Below are 17,475 nucleotides of genomic sequence, written 5' to 3' on the forward strand. Positions count from 1 at the left end.
TCAGCAAGCAATCCACAGATGCTGTGCTTATAGTTGCCTCAAAAGGCCACTCCAGAAACTGAGAACAGTTGTCTCCAGTTGAGTCTAGGTGCTGCTCAGCAAGGAGGACCTTACTCACTGAGGATAAACCTGGGTGTGGCTTGGGTGGGGCCGTGAGTTGGGGATGGCGGGGTTTCAGGGAATCCTCTGGGACGAGTGATTTCTGTTATCCAGTCTGAAGACCTCACGGCAATGGAGGTGCTGTGTCCTTGCACTGGGAGTGGGGAGAGCTCAACAGGGAACAATGGATACTGCCAGCACTTCTGCTGAGGAGAGATCTCCACCTCTGTCCCTTGCTCTAACAACTCAGTTTACCCCTGAAAGTCTCTGGTGCCCCCTGTGTGCAACCCAATCGGCACTGGAGTGCCGAGCAAGCAGTTTCGTCACTGCGAAAATCCAATCGCGGAGGTGGCTACTTTAAGAGGCTTCTGCCGCTGCCACTGCCGCAGCTTCTGTCTCACTCAGCTGCTCAAGACCAGGTCACCCCACATCCTGACCCTGTCCTACCTACTGCCGTTGCAGCATGCTTTCTTGAATTTCTCTCTAGTTGTACAGCTTGTTCATCAAGATCCCAGGCGATTTTTCCTTGCTGCTGCTGCTCCTTGTTTCTGTCGCAACTTTGATTTGGTCGCCAGAGGGATGAACAGAGCTTCTATTATCTATGCCATTTTTGTTGCCCCTTTTATTCTTTTTCAATTTTATTAAAAAAATTTTCCAGCTGTATTGAGAAATAATTGACATATAACATTGTATAAATTGAAGGTGTAAACCATGATGGTTTGATGTATTGTATTTATTGTAAAATGTTTACCACAGCAAGGTTAGTTGACATGTTTATCACCTAACACAGTTACGATTTTATGTGTGTGTTAAAAATGCTTAAGATCTATTAGCTACTTTCAAGGAGTTTTATAGTATTAGGTCTTGTGTTTAAGTCTCTAATCCATTTTGAGTTAATTTTTGTGATAGGGTCAATTTTCATTCTTTGGCATGTAAATATCCAGTTTTCCCAACACCATTTATTGAAAAGAACATCTGCATTGAGTATTCCTGGCTCTCTTGTTAAATATTAGCAGAGTGTATATATATGCATTTATTTTTGGGTTCTTGATTCTGTTCCATCAATCTATCTGCCAGTACATAGTATTTTGATTACTATAGCTTTGTAATATAGTTTGAAATCAGGAAGTATAATGGTTGCCACTTTTTTCTTCTTTCTTAGCTTTGTATATATTCAGTCTTTTGTGGTTTTTAGGATTTTTTTCTTTTTCTGTAAAAGACATCATCAGAATTTTGCTGATACTGGAGGCTGGGCTCCATAGCTGCTTGGGTTTTCTGATCAGGCTTTCTGGGCTGTTGGGATCTGAGGCTATGCTTAGCAGTTGAGTGGGGCTGTGAATTTGTTTTCTTGCTCTGGTGGGGTGGTAAAATGGGCTCCATAGCCAGTGCTGTTGCCTTAGGACCCAAATCAGGCATAACTGGCAACTGAGCTCCCTATCCAGATGGGGCCACCGGCTCAGATCTGCAAATGGGCAGATCTGCTGGCAGGGATCCCTCAGATATCAATGCAAGCAGGGATGTATTCTGCCCAAATTTGAGAGCTGGTTGCTCTAAGCCCTGCTCCTCTTCTCCCTCTCTATCAGATTCTCAGCGGTTGAGCTCTGAAGATTCCCCTAGTGATCCCTATGAGTTGAAACCTCAGTTAGCATCCTGGAAAGCATCCTGTAATCTTGGGGGGAGCTGATTGTGCACTTGGGGTTCTATTTTTCCCACTGGAGAAATGAAGCTCAGGGGCATGCTTGGTTGGCCTGGGGGTGGGGTGACATGGTTTTTCCGTTTTTGGCTATTAGAAATGAACTGCTGTGAACATTTGTGTATAAGTCTTTGTGCAGACATATACTTAATTTCTCTTTGGTGACTACCAAAGAGTGGAATGGCTGGGTCATAGAGTAGGTGTATGTGTAACTTTTTAAGAATCTGTCAAACCAATTTTATTTTCCAAATTGGTTGTACCATTTTGCATTCCCACTATCAGTGTAGGATGGTTCCATTTTTTCCCACATCCTCACCAAATATTTGGTATGGTCAATCTTTTAAATTTTAGCCATTCAAATGGGTAAATAGTATCTCATTGTGGTTTTAATCTACGTTTCCTTAATGACTATTGATGTTGGGCATTTATTACTTTATTTACTATCTGTATATTTTCTTTAGATAAATGTCTCAAAGTTTGGTGGTTTTCCAAAAACTTACCCATATAAAAAAATTGGTCTGCTGGTCTTATTTTGAGTTGAAGAGTTATTTATATTGTCTATATAACAATCCTTTAGCAAATATTAAATATTTCCCCCAGTCTGTGGGTTGCCATTTCATGTTCAAAATTATATTTTTTGAAAAGGAACAGCTTTAAGTTTTGATAAAGTCCAATATGTTGGTATTTTTAATAGTTAATGATTTTTGTAGTATATTCAAGAAATCTTTGCTGTACCCAAGGCCGCTAAGATATTCTCCTATGTTTTCTTCTAGAAGTGTTACTGTTTTAGCTCTTACATTGAGGGCTATGATCCATTTTGAGTTAATTTTTGTATATGGTTTGAGGTTTATTTTTGCATATGATTATACAATTCCAGGACCAGTTGTTGAAAAGATTGGCCTTTCCCCATTTAACCACTTTGGTACTTTTGTCAAAAATCAGTTGACCAAATATGTATGTGTTCATTTTTGGATTCTATTCTATTCTATTGATTTGTTTACATCTCAGTACCACACTATCTTGATTACTATAGCTTTATACGTAGTCTTGAAAATAGGTATGTAACTCTTTCAGCTTCGTTGTTTTTCAATGTTGTTTTCTTTGAGTAGAGATGCTCTGGAGTTTTGTGGCTTTTGCGTATAAATTCTACTTATACTATACCATTTCAATTTTCAGTTTCTCTAAAATGGAGTGAGAACTTAAAAGCACTTGTAAAACCATCTGAATGCATAATGGTTTTAGGTTTTTATAATTTCTTCCTCTGATCTTTAATCATTTTCTTGTTTTTTGTTTTACACTTTTAAGCAATTCACTTTTGAGTCTTTCCAAAGCACTCGACATTGTTTTCTAAGACTACGTTCTCTTTTTACACTTGATTTAAAAGTTTCATGTAATAGATAATTATATTATATAATTACAATAATATATGTGGTATAAACTGGTTTGAAAACAAACAGAACTCAAACCAGTGGGAATGGAAGTACATGCTTCAGAAAGGGAATGAAAGCAAGTCAGCAGAATAACAAAGCTTTTCTTGTACTTTTTCATTTGTCTTTGAAAGTAAAGAAAATATTTTTGCACCTCAAACAAGATTCTTCCAAATTTAGATAATCTAACATGCAGAGCTGAGATGATATGGACTTTTAAAATGTACTATATTGAAGCTAACTCCCAATTTGGTAGTCAAATGGATGTTGGTCCTTGTTTCAGATAGTACCTGAATTAGCAAGAGTAATGGTTTCCAAACTGATAATCTGATAATCAAAATCTTAGAAGTACATATTATATAATTACATTTAATATGACTTTCTGGAAAAGGCAACACTATAGGGAGAGAAAACAGATGAGTGGTTGCCAGGAGTTGAGGAAGGGTAATTTTTAGGGCAATGAACTATTCTGTATAGTGCTGTCATTGTGGGTACACAAAATCCTATATATTTGTCAAAACCCATAGAATAGTACACAAAGACTGAAGCTTTACACAAATTTAACACCCCTTCCCCGCCCCCCAAATCGTAACTGGGATGTCAAGGGATCTAAAGATGGAATGTGGATATGATAAATGAATCTAACTGTATTACAAATGTTTGGCATAAACTCACTAAAGGGGAGATGACCTAAGTCAGGGATCCTCAACACCCAGACCACAGACCGGTACTGGTCTGTGGGCTGTTAGGAACTAGGCTGCACAGTAGGAGGTAAGTGGCAAACTGGTGAAGCTTCATCTGTATTTGCAGCCGCTCCCCAGCGCTAGCCTCACTGCTTCAGCTCCATCTCAGATCATCAGATATTAGATTTTCATAGGAGTACCGGTCCCCTATTGTCAAAAAAGTTGGGGACTACTGACCTAAGTAACTTTGGGAAACTGTTCTGACTGTATAGTATGTCTTAGTCTATTTGAGCTGCTATAACAATATCACAGATTGGGTGGCTTATAAACAGAAATTTATTTCCAGTTCTGGAGACTGGGAAATCCAAGATCAAGATACCAGCAGATTCAGTGGTGAAAGCTACCTTCCTGATTCATTGATGGTCATCTTCTTTCTCACTGTGTACTCGCATGGTGGAAGTGGCGAGGGATCTCTCTGGTGTCTCTTAAGCAGAACAAAGTAATGCTCATTGAGTTAGAAACAGGGAAAGATGTTCCCACACAAGGCAAGGGCTAGCTGTGAGGACTCTTATCTCTTGGTAAGTGTTCCAGGCCAAGGCTGTGTGCATGAAAGACTTCATGCAAAAGACTTTCCTAGCACGAGACGATTAAAGTGAAACGAGGTCATAAGTATCGGGCCCTATTCTGATAGATTGGTGTTTTTTTAAGAGGAGGAAGAGACACCAGAGAGTTCTCATTTCCTCCCTGTCATGTGAGAACACAGTGAGAAGGTGTTTATCTACAAGCCAGAAAGAGAACTCTCACCAGAAACTGAATCAGCTGGCACCTTGATCTGTGACTTCCAGCCCCCAGAACTGAGAGAAATAGATTTCTGTTATTTAAGCCACTGAGTCTATGGTATTTTATTATGGCAACCTAAGCAGACTAATACAGTCACCAAAATACTTCTTCCTTCCAGTCTCCTACCCTTGTCAGAATCCTCTCGTGGTTCACGGTTTTTGGAATAGGGTGGTTGGTACCTAATGTGACAGCAGTCATTTATTTTGAACAATGGTTTGATGGTTTTGGAGGACCAAATTTCAGTCACTTTTTTCCAAGGGAGGAAAGCAAAGAAACTATATCAGGAACTGACATGGGCTCAGGAGTGCTTGTGCCCCAAGCTTCTGCTACCAGAGACAGCGCTAGACTTGCTTGTGAATGTCCTCCAAGTTAATTGCATCAGAAACAGATTTAATTTGCTTTTACTTATCTAACCTTAAGATCCAAACTTTGTTTTGCTGAAAGAAATAAAGTTTAGTAACATTAGCATCTAAATCATGTTTTTTTAGACGGGTCAGAAATGACAGGTTCCTTGGGTTTTATATCATGACATACAAACCTTATGTTCTCATTTTTTCCCCAGCTCTCAAAGTTAGGTTATCCTATATGCAACATTTACAAATTTGTCATGCTATGTCATAACCTGAGATAGGAAATTCAAGAGGAAGAGATCTGGGACACGTGCTAGGCACTTTTAACTTGTCATCTCATTTATTCCTAAGTGCAGATGTAATTGCAGAGAAATTTCATTTCTCTAAAGTATATTTTTTTTCTCTGATTCAAGCTGGTTTTGCCCAGCTAACAGCATTGTGACTCACTTGCTTCTTTCTGCCTTTAACCTCTGTATGCCTGCTACTTTAATTATTAAGTCTCAGGACATAAGATTAACTGAGCTTCAGGCCCATAATCATGAGGACAATAGGTTTCAGCTGGACATTAGATTAAGGATAACATCTTGGCTTGGATGTGTTTCAACCCTAGGCCAATCGAAGCAGAACAACATACCCACTGACCACGGGACCATATGTGGTGGCCTGTGGCTCATTCCGAAATCAAACACAATGATCAATTACCTCATCCCTCTCCAACTGTCCAATCAGTAGCACCCACAACCCTAACTCCTAGTTTCCATGATTACTGATTTTCCCCTATGTAATCTGTATTCCTGAGACACTGGGGAGCCAGGCCTTTGAGCGATAGCTTGCCTGTGTCTCTGGGACTTGCAACTCTCTAATATACTTTCTTTGCTGCAAAACCTGCACGTATCTCTTCATTGGCTTAGAGGTGCGCAGACCCCTTTTTTGTCTGGTAACACAGGCGGTGTTGCCCCTAATTTAGTTGAGAAAATTAACTCAGAGAAGTAATTTGCCTAAGATGACACTGCTAGTAAGAGGCAAAGCTGTGGATCAATCCCAGGCAGGCTAGGATCCAAAAGTGCATATTCTTTGAACAGTAGCATTCTGCATTGGGAGTGTAGTTACTTTGTAGTTAGAGAACTTTTAAAAATCTAGTAGTGATGGACAGGCTTCTTTGGTCCCAACCACTCTTGTTTGTGGCTATAATGACTGTAAAACACATGTAAGAGTACTCAAATTCCTCAGTATTATGACTGCCTGTGTGAATGGAGGTTAATAAAGATCATTAACTAATGCAGTCCAAAACCATGACCTAGAAGTCAGTATGTCCTGTTTAAGTATTTGCCATTTTGCCAGACAGCCAAACTGTGAAAGGTAAGTGGCTGGGAGTACATCCACTGGGAGACAGAACTTAATCAGAGCAAAAGTCTATCATATGGGGCTCTTCATCATCAGGTACAGAGCAATGGAAGCCACTTTTCATGATTCCAAAAGGCCTTGGAAGACTGAATATCCTTGAGGAATAACAGAATGAAATTGTTACTCCAGAAGACACTGTCCTATGTAGAACCTCCTTTTACTTAATTCATGAGTCTGATCACCCATGCCTGTAGTCCTGCCATGAAAACATCTAAATAAGCACGTAGATCCACTGTGGTCAATAAATGTAAAAATAATTAATGTTAGTTGTAATTCATATTAATTATTTTTCCTCAACCTTGAGATAATAGTCTGGGGTCAAGTTTACTTTTAGAGCCTGCGTTTTGCTTGGATAAATTCGGTTAACCGCACTGTGCTCTGAGCTGAATGGTCCTTTTCTGCTTCCTGAGCAAGAGCTTGTCTGTCTTCTAAGGACTCCTCTCAGTTCCTGCATTTCACGTAGGACGTTTTACTGGTTAGATTTAAACAATGTCCACAACAGGAAAACCCAGAACCGGGGTTAAAAATGTTGAGGCGCATTTGCCAGAAGACCCACGTCTTGTACAAGGAGAGTCAAAGTAATAGGGAGGGCCACTTCAAGGGCGAATTGAAGAATAAGACGACTAATTGCAAGCAAGGAAAGAGTCAAGAGACCAGTTGTCTCCGTGCTCGTGCTTTGCAAATCGTGTTTCTCTGCTACAAGGAACACTAAATTTCACCACTGAGAGGAAAGATGGCCCAAGTACGTGCATCTCCGTTTTGGTCACTTCGCTGACAAAAAAAAAAGCCTTGAAACGGATGCTCCCTTGGGAAACCCTGACGTCCGAAGGCGATAGGCACTGGGTCCGGAGAGGGCCTAGAGTTGGGGCCACAGGGCGACAGCTGCGGCACGCTCTGGCGCGCAGGATCCGCGCGGCACTGAGCGCGCTGGGCACTCCGGTGCTGGGCTCTGTGCTCGGTGTTCCACGCTCGGCCCCTGCAGCTGTCAGTCAGCGTCTTCGGCCCGCCCCTCCCGGAGCTCGACGAATCGTAGCCGGGGGTCGGGGCTTAGGAGACACAGTGGGTCCAGGAAGCAGGGGCCGGGCGGCCTGGCGCAGCTGCGATTGACCAGGACGTGTGTGTCTCTAGCCGCGAGGGAACGTATAGCGGCAGGCCGGATCCGGAGGTGAGTGCAGACTTGCAGGTTGGGTGCGGGACCGGGCTGCTGCCGCCCGAGCAACCCATTCCCCGGCCTCGCGCTCCCCTCTCGGCTTCGAAGCCCTTCCTTCCGCGCGCGCCGGCTCCTGACTCCCCGTCCCCGGCTTTGGTGCGGAGGAGGTGCAGCCGCTGGGGACACGGCTGGGGGCGTTGGCGCCTGGAAGGAGATGCTCCAGCCCATGGCAGGGGCAGAGTTGGAGCCCTTGGCTGCCGCAGCGGATCTGAATCTCCCAGCCGAGGCAGGTCCCGGCAGGTAGGGGGCGGGGCTGGGCGCGAGCATCTCCCTCAGTTTTCTCCACTTGCTGCAGCGTGGGCAGGTGCAGCCTTAGCTTGGCGGAGCCAGACCCCTTGACAGACGCCGAAGATCCCTCCCCCTGACACCTTCCTTGACCCAGTGCAGAGCACTTGGCGTCGCCTCCTCTTTCAGCTCTAACTTCCGTCTCATCATTGCTCTGGGCACCAGCTGCCTCTTGGCTGGCGGTGCTCTCACACTGGACTGATCTGGCCTTACTGACATCAAATTCAGGTCGTACGGGGAGAAACGAGTGTGACTTTATAAGGTGTGATTGAGAGACGCTGGCCTGTTGCCAATCTCCGCTTGATCACAGGCCAGAAGTAGAGTAGTGGTAAGAGGGAGTCTCAGGCAGTATTTTTTTAAAAAAGATGTGTAATTGCCTGTCTAAAATTTTCCTTGCTTTTCATTATTTACTCTAAAGGAACAGTTAAATTTCCTAAAGATAAAGAACCACACTGCCCTGATGGCTCTCCCCACTTCTCACTGTGGTTAATTATCACTTGGAACATCAGGGTGTGCTTGAAGCTGGCGGGACTCCCAGACCCCAATTGTCTGATTCCGCAGTGGAGGCGTAGCACACTTCCTCCACAGTGTTTGGGTTCTGTTTTCTTTTGACTGTTTAATATCTTCTGTCCATGTCTGTTATCCTCAGGATTTCTGTGGGCCTGATAAAGTGCTTTGTGTGTTACTGAGAAGGGAAACAAAAGGATAGATAACTAACGGGGGGTTGGCTGTCCCTTCTGCCCCGTAATTGGGTTGTCCTGAGGGGACAATGTCAATTACAATTCAAACATCATTTCGGAAAGGCCATCCCTGACCAACTTATACAAATAACACTCTCTGGCCACCCTTTCTAATGGTTCTCCTACCTGGCTGTACATTGTAATCATCTGGAGACCATTTTAAAAAGCTGTTTTTTGGGACCTACTCCCACAGATTCTGTCTGATTCAATTGGTCGGATGTAGTCCAGATACTGGCATTTTTAAAAGCTTTCATGATGGTATTAATGGGCATGCAAGGTTGAAGGCCATTATCTATCAGCATGCTCTATTTTTTCTTATAGCACTTACTACTCTGTGACTTATTTAACTGATATATTTACTTGTCTACCTCTCCCCACCCACCATGAAAGCATGGGCCCCTGCTTTGGAAGAAAAGCAAGGGAAGGCCCAGATGAGTCAGCTCTTTGGGCATATGAGGTAGAGGTGAATGAAGAAGAAATGGGATCTGGGGAAGCAAGTCCTGCAGATGTCCCTGCTTCATCTTTGTCCAAGGGTTGACCTTATTTGGTTGACCCATCATTGTTACTGTCTGGGATGAGTCTCTGTTTCTCTCTGTAGGCCCTGCTCGATTAAGTTTCAAGGTCTTACTCAGCACCCTATGAAAAATACAGCTGCTCTTTGGAAAGTTTAGATATCAATATTTAAGTTTGGGTATATTCTATATAAATCTGTGCTCTTTTACATAAGGGTCCATGTATTCTGAATTAAAATTCCAGACACTTGCTCTGATAAGTAAAATTACATTTATGTGAATAGCAAGTCAGAGTATTTAGGATGGGGACTGTCCCAGAAACTGAATGTATGGTTGTCCTCTAAAAATATTCTTTGCGAAATGATTGTCTAAGAACATTAGCTCCCCAGAGGACGGGGTTGCTGCCTCATTTCCTGTTTAGTACTGAACTTAAGTATTTCATTTGTGTTATTAACAATTGCAGTTCCAAGTGATGTGAGCAATCACTTTGTAATTCTCTTGTGAGATAATGGACAGGAAGTCAGGTACCTAATGGCAGTCTTTTATTGCCACAGGCCATAAAAAAATTAGATTGACTGGTAAGTAGTCTTAATCAAAATTTGGCAAAACAAACCATGCATTTTACTTTTTGCTTGTCCTTTGAAAATAAATATGAAGTATGAGTAAGTGGTGGACTGACACTTCAGAAAGATTTGAAAATAAGACTGCTCAAGTTTAAATTGGAGTAATCATAATTTTTAGATCTGCCTAGATGTCTCTTGTTTTCTGTAGTGGTAGAATGAATCGTTGAACTACATGATTATTCTAGCCTTTACAAAAAATAACATTTGAAGCTTATATCTTTGGTTTATATTTTTTTCAGTTATATTGCTATTTATAAAGTTTTGACCTTTAGCTCAGATCTGAGAGTGACTTGCCATGTTTAAGTTTATGTATATAAACAGCCAGTTACCATTTTTTATTGGTAGGAAAGGAAATGTTCCTATCCCCACTGCTCTCACTTTGTTGTACTAAAGTCTGTGTTACATTTCTGTGCTATAAAATTGTAGCCTTGATATCGGATATGTTTTCCTTTACTTCATTTTCAGTATCTTTAACCTGTAACCTTGCCTCTGTTGCAGCAAGAAGAGTAGTATAAAAATGAAAAAAACATCAACATGTGCATTGAACGTGGCAAGAAAAGAATAAGGGCTACTATCACGATTACTTGAGTTTAGGATTTTACACTTAGGAGGGAAACTTAGATGAAACTCTTATTTCTTGGTTCTAATAAGCATCTCTCCTTGGGGACTGGAAATTTTCAAAACAGGTAAATTAAATTAAGTTAAATTATATATTTAATCTTTTTTTGTTGTTGATCTAGGAGAATTTTTTCTAGAGTCATTCTCATTCGGGACTATTGTTCTTATTCCATTCTAAGGCAATTTGAGATACTAAAGGATATTTTCCCTCTCTCTTCTTGTTATAATGCCTAGGTTTAATATTTGTAGGAAAATAACGGAAACCTATCACCTATTTCTTCTTTTACTTTGAAGTCTTTCGTTTTAAATTGAATTGTTTTCCTATATCTGATTTAATGCTTCATTTCTCTTATGTTTTGTCTTTAATTATTACTGTTAAAAACCACCTATATTCTTTATATTTGCGATTTTTCTTTCCTGGTTAAAAATTAGAACATAAAGATAAAGATGAAGGAGGAAAATGAAAACTGCCCAGAGGTGACAACTATCAACATTTTAGTATATGTCTTTTCAAAGAGAGGTCTATCTGATTGTGCTCCTCAGGCTACATCTATTTAGATATACAAATGGTCTCTCAAATCTTAATGCACTACTTGCTCATAGTAGGAAGTCAAGTCTTTTCCTGGCATGACCCTCCATACGATTTTCAGTAGAAGTCCTTGGCCATGAATGGCTTCTTGCATATTTTCATTGTTGCCTATAGCCCTATAGTTCCCTTAGCTTCGAGGTCTCCTGCTTTTGCCCTCCTTCTGTATCCCTCACTGCTGCTGTGCTGCTTACTCACTGGCTCTGAACCATACTGACATCCTTTAAACTGATGGTGTTCACACAGTAAATAGGCCATGCCTACCATGGTGCAGCTGAACGCCCCCAGAGCCTCATGTCTGGGGTTTTTCCTCTCTGGCCATCAGGGAGTCCTGATTCTTATGGCCAACTCTTTGAAGAGCAGTTGGGGCCCTGGTGAGGAAATTATTTCTTTTTATTTCACAGCCATTTTCTTCCCAGAATTTACAGGGTGGATGGGTGCCTGGGTGTTGGAGAGGGGCAGTGTTGGGCGGCCATGAAATGGTTAAGTGCTGTCTTTCACAGTACCTGGCATCCCTGTGAAGGTAGCCAGGAATGGAAGATTTATTCTCCTTTAATTTAGGAGAGTAACTACTGCTTGCCTTACATGAGTGTAAGCTTTTCTAGGGGAATTTCTGGCATTTAGTATAGTGTTCAGTACAGAATTAGGCCTCCATAATTATTTGTTGCGTGGAATTAACGTATATCATGTACAGAGTTAACTATTGTGAGAGAATCAAAAAAGTATGATTCATTGTTATCATTAAGTTGTTTTTTTCTCTGATATATGGTTTCTTTTTTTTTTTTTTAAATATAGTCATAATTTGTATAATTGGGCAGACAAATACAGAGATTAGCTGAGTAGTGACAATACTAATGCTGTGGTAATTTTGAGGATGGAGAGTATATTGCAATAGTGGAGCCTTGTCTCCTTTATGAAGGTGGGGTGAGGAAAGGTTGTTGTGGCGTGGGGATGGATTAGACGGGGAGTAGATGAGAAAGAGAATAGGGGGCTTGTCAGATCCAAGCCAAAGTTGCAGGGAGTGTTGGTGCAGTTGAATTATTCTGAGATCCTTTGCACCATGACTGTACACCCTTGCCACCTTTACTTCTCCATCCTGCCCTCCACGGAAAGCCTTGCTGGGAAAAAAAAATACTAGCACTTTCTCTGTTTACCTTTATCAAAAAAGCAACTAGAGAGAACATTTTTAATTCATTATGTGGGAGAACAGCTCGGAGTGACAGACTGTGAAGTCCTCTGCTCTAGCAGATGTGATGAGGATTTGGGTGTCCTGTAGCTACTCAAGCTTAACTTTCCTCTCCTAAATCTTCAAGGCAGGTGTCTCTCCTCCTGTGTCTTGTTACTCAGCTGAGGGAGCATCAGGACCACATATGTGGTGGGGGAGCTAGAGACCTAAAGAGTATTTCCTGTCTTCTGCCATTCAGAAGGATGGCACTCTGTGTTTCAGAGGATGTCAAGTTGGTTTGCACAGTATCCCAGAACTTCTCATAAAATCACAAGGTTTTCTCTTAATGCTCTTTAAATATAATTACTCTAGTAATGTTATATAATTTGAACTTTAAGGAAGGGAAGTGATTTTATTTACTTAGACTTTTGTAGAAATTTAACAGTTACTTTGATGTTGCAATTTCTAATAGTTTGAAGACATTCTTCACTGCTCTCTTAAAAGTTAAAACCTGAATAGATAGTAGGACCAATATCATTGTATTTACATAGAAGCTTGGGGTTGGGTTTGAGTAAATTCCTTGGATGTGGAATAGATATTCCTGTGCTCTGGCTCTTTGCTTTCTCCCCATGACTTTGGGCCTTCGATAAGGTTAAAGAAGAGAAAAGGTGGTATCTTTCTTCTTACCCCATCCTAGACTGTTACAATTGGTGATCTGTTCTCTCATCTCCCTTCTGTGAAGGAGTCCTTTGAAGAAACATGTGCTTCTCAACTCAACCCCAGGCTCTCCTTTATATGAAAAACTCTTAAGGATACGAGCAGAAAAGAAGCAGATTAAACTGAAAGCTCATCTGCAGCTCAGAAAAATAAAGACATGGAGTTTTGAGGAGTGAAAGTAGCATGGTGTCAGCCATGGGTGATCAAGACACAGCCAGATAATGTGGATCACTTTCTTCAGACTACGACTTTTCTGCTGTCTGCTTGCACTGTTGATGGTGGTGGTGCTGGTCATCAATGTTACTCAGGTAGAGGTGAGTACTTAGTATATTCCTTCATAGCTAAGAGATTTGGGGCTAACTAGCTTGTATCATCAGGAAACTTATGGTCATAGTCCTTGTTTTCATTAATTCAATAAGAATTTGAGTGCCTACAATGGTTACATACTGTGCTAGTCACCAGTGATACAGTGGTGAAGTCAACAGTTATGATTTCTTCACTTAATGGAGCTCATATTCTAAATGTGCATGGGAGAAAATAATAGTAATAAGTAACCATAATCATATAATAATAATAGATGATAATTAGAAATTGTGAAAAGTACCATAAAGAAAGGAAAGTGGGTCACTCCGGAGCTTTAGAGTGATGAAAGAAAGCCTTTTCAAGGAGGGGACCTTTTAGCTGATTCCTGGCAAAAAGCTGGAGTATTTTAGGGAGGAATTTGACTGATGAGTCTGTTTTGAAGACTATGATATGGCACTCAAGGGCAGGGATCGTGTCTTACTGAATGCTCACTGGTTTCTGGTAGTAAGAAGGTAATATTCTATATAGTAATATTCTCCTTCCCCCACCTCTGCCACCCTCTGCATGAACTTATATCACCAACATGTATGGAGTAGTTTCTATATAAAAGATGCTGTCTTTTTAGTTCTGTTGGCTTGTGGTACTTCTCAGATTACAGGTCCAACTTAATTATGGTATTTCTTTGCTTATTAGGTTTTGCCATGGAGTGAACATATGTGTCCCACAAACATACCAGCCCTGTGGGAGCTCAGGTTACTGTTCTCTTTCATGCTTTCAGGTGGTTCTTTCCCCAGCCTCTAGTAGTTTCATCACACACATGTGCTCTTAAGTACTCTGCTGAATACTCAAGTGGGACCCCTTGTAAATCTCCTGAGTTCTCTGCAGCCCTCTCCTTCTGTTCCTGTGGATTTTCATCAGCTTGGTCTTTTAAGACTCTCAGCTCCACCATGCTCCACCTGGGTTCCCCTCCCTATGCTGCAGCTTGGAGATGCTCTCAAAGATATGAGCAAAGGACAGTTACAGAACTATTTCCTTTATTGCCAACGTGGTCATGTTGAGATGCTCTCAAAGATATGACCAAAGGACAGTTACAGAACTATTTCCTAATTGCCTGTCTTTCAGCCATCATGTCTTTTGTTGTCTGATGTCCAGTGTCTGGAAAGCGTGTATATATTTTGGCTTTTTTAAAAATTGTTTCAAGTGGAAGAGTAAATCTCACTGTTTCTCTATCTTGGCTGGAAATGGAAGTTTTAGACTTGATTTTGAGGGGAAGGAGATAATGGAGAAGCTGGGGAGGAGAAGGATTAATGGACCAAAGAAAGGAGGAGAAGAAGGGGTCTAGAGCACAAATGGAGCATCATGAGTGTCCCTGTTATCATTTTAATATTAATTGTGTAGGAGGAATCATGCTCCTTCTTCTGACCTAAGAAGAAAGATGTCATGATGGTTGGCAGCATAGATACATTTGCTACTGGAGGGTAGGACATTGAGGGAGTTCTTGCCTAGAGTGGAGGTAGAGGTGGAAGGAGGGTGGATCCAGGAGATTTATGTGTAGGGGCTTGAAAAAAATGGGGTTGGGAGATGGAGCTGACCCTGCAGGGTGACAGAGGAGCAATAAATTTCAAGACCATAAGTGGCTTTGGGTAATATAGACATTTTAACAATATTAATTCTTCCAGTTCATGAACATGGGATATTTTTCCATTTGTTTGTCTTTTCAATTAATTTCATCAAAGTCTTGTAGTTTTCAGTGTACAGATCTTTCACTTCCTCAGTTAAATTTATTCTAAATTATTTTATTGTTTTTGATAATGTTGTGAATGGGATAGTTTTCTTTATTTCTTTTCAGATGTTTCATTGTTAATGAATAGAAATGCAACTGATTTCTGTATATTAATTTTATATTCTGTGTCTTTACTGAATTTGTTGATTAATTCCAACAGTTTTTTGAGTCTTTAGGATTTTCTATATATAAGATAATATCATCTGCAAATAATGACAATTTTACTTCTTCCTTTCTGAGTTGGATGCCTTTTATTTCTTTGTCTTGCCTAAATGCTATGGCTTATACTTTCAGTACAGTGATGAATAAGAGTGGTGAAAGTAGGCACCCTTGTCTTGTTTCTGATCATAGAATAAAAGCTTTCAATCTTTTATCATTAAATATGATATTAGCTGTGGATTTGTTGTTTATGGCCTTTATTATGTTGAAGTATTTTCCTTCTATACCTAATTTGTTGAGGAGTTTTATCATGGAAGGATATTATATTTTGTCAAATTTTTCTGCATCTATTGAGATGATCATATGTTTTTATTATCTCTTATTCTGTTAATGTGGTGTATCATGTTTATTCTTTTGTGTACATCAAACCATTCTCGCATCCCAGGGATAAATCCCACGTGGTCATGTTGTAAAATCTTTTTAATATATTGTTGACTTCTGTTTGCTGATATCTTGTTGAGAACTTTTGCATCTATATTCATCAGGGATATTGGCCTGTAGTTTAGTTTTCTTGTAGTGTCCTCGTCTGGCTTTCATTATCAAGATAATACTGGCCTCATAAAATGAGTTGGGGAGCGTTCACTCCTCTTCAATAATTTGGAAGAGTTTGCGAAGGTTTAGTGGTAATTTTTCTTCAACTCTTTGCTAGAATTCTCCAGTGAAGCCATCTGGTCCTGGGCATTTTTATGTTGGGAGGTTTTTGATTGCTGATTTAATCTCCTTACTCATTTGAATGTTCACCTTTTCTGTTTCATCCTTCAGTCTTCGTAGGGTATATGTTTCTAGGAATTTATCCATTTATTTTAGGTTATTCAATTTGTTGGCATATAATTGTTTATACTGTCTTTTATTATCCTGTATATATCTGTGGTTCAGTTGTAATGTTCCTCTTTCATTTCTGATTTTATTTGAATCTTTTTTTTTTCTTAGATTAGCTAAAGGTTTGTCAGTTTTGTTCAAAAACCAGCTCTGTTTCATTGATCCTTTCTATTGTTCTCATGGTCTGTTATTTCCACTGTGATCTTTGTTATTTCTTTCCTTCTGTGAACTTTGGTCTTAGTTTGTTCATCTTTTTCTGGTTCCTTGAGGTGTAAAGTGGGTTATTTAAGATCTTTCTATTTATGTAATATATACATTTATTGCTATGAATTTCCCTTTTAGAACTGCTTTAGCAGTAGGTTTCCCATAGGTTTTAGTATATTGTGTTCATTTGTTTTGAGATAATTTTTAGATTTTTCTTTGACCCATTGATTGTTCAGGGATGTGTTAATTTCCACATATCTGTAGATTTCCCAGCTTTCTTCTTGTGTTAATGTCTAGTTTTTTACCATTGTGGTTGGAAAAGATATGTGGTATGATTTCAGTCTTCTTAAATTTGCTAAGACTTGTTTTATGGCCCATCATGTGATATGATGTGGAAAATGTTCTGTGTGCACTTGAGAGGAATGTGTATTTTGCTATTGTGGTTGGAATGAATTTATATCCGTTAAACATCTGTTAGGTCCATTTGATCTAATGTATGGTTCAAGTCCAGTGTTTCTTTTTTGATTTTTTTGTTTGGATGATCTATTCATTGCTTAAGGTGGGGGCAGTGAAGTCCCCTGTTATATTGTCTATTTCTCCCTTCAGTTCTGTTAGCGTTTACTTAATATATTTAGGTGTTCCAATGTTGGATAGGTATAGATTTATAATTGTTATGTGTTCCTGATGAACATATATAATGAGCTTCTTTGTCTCTTGTTTTTGGCCTAAAGTCTATTTTATCTGATACCTGTATAGCTACACCTGCTTTCTGTTGGTTTCCATTTGTAATATCTTTTCCATACCTTCAGTAGAGCCTGTGTGTGTCTGTAAATCTGAATTGAGTATTGTAGGGTGCAATATTTGGGTCTTGATTTTTTTTATCCATCTAGCCACTCTGTGCCTTTTTATTGGTAAATTCAGTCCACTTATATTTAGAGTATTTATTGACATGTAAGGACTTAATAATAATGTCATCTTATTAATTGCTTACTGGTTGTTTTGTATTTTCATTATTTCTTTTTCCCTCTGTTTCTCCCTTCCTTTGTTAATTGGTGATTTTCCATGGTGGTATGCTCTGTTTTTCTTTCTTCCTCTTTTATGAATGTGTGCTTTTGCTTTGTGGTTACCATGAGGCCTACATATCATAGATAAAGCAGTCCATTTTAAGCTGGTAACTTCAATCACATACAAAACT

General features: G+C 40.0%; 1 protein-coding gene across 7 annotated transcripts in view; it reads left to right on the top strand.

The window, feature by feature from the left end:
- Positions 1–7,532: 7,532 nt before the first annotated feature.
- The window catches only part of NXPE3 (neurexophilin and PC-esterase domain family member 3), a 33,655-nt gene continuing 23,712 nt past the window's right edge, over positions 7,533–17,475 (top strand). The window contains exons 1-3 of one of the 7 annotated variants that reach the window (XM_015590500.2): positions 7,544–7,661; positions 10,365–10,552; positions 12,978–13,266. In XM_015590500.2, the coding sequence (XP_015445986.1) occupies positions 13,174–13,266 (93 nt within the window). In that variant the 5' untranslated portion in view covers positions 7,544–7,661; positions 10,365–10,552; positions 12,978–13,173. The other 6 variants (XM_025047802.1, XM_025047804.1, XM_015590499.2 and 3 more) reach the window with 6 other exon arrangements.

The sequence above is a fragment of the Pteropus alecto genome, unplaced genomic scaffold, assembly GCF_000325575.1.
Source record: "Pteropus alecto unplaced genomic scaffold, ASM32557v1 scaffold20, whole genome shotgun sequence".
Classification (NCBI taxonomy): Eukaryota; Metazoa; Chordata; class Mammalia; order Chiroptera; family Pteropodidae; genus Pteropus; species Pteropus alecto.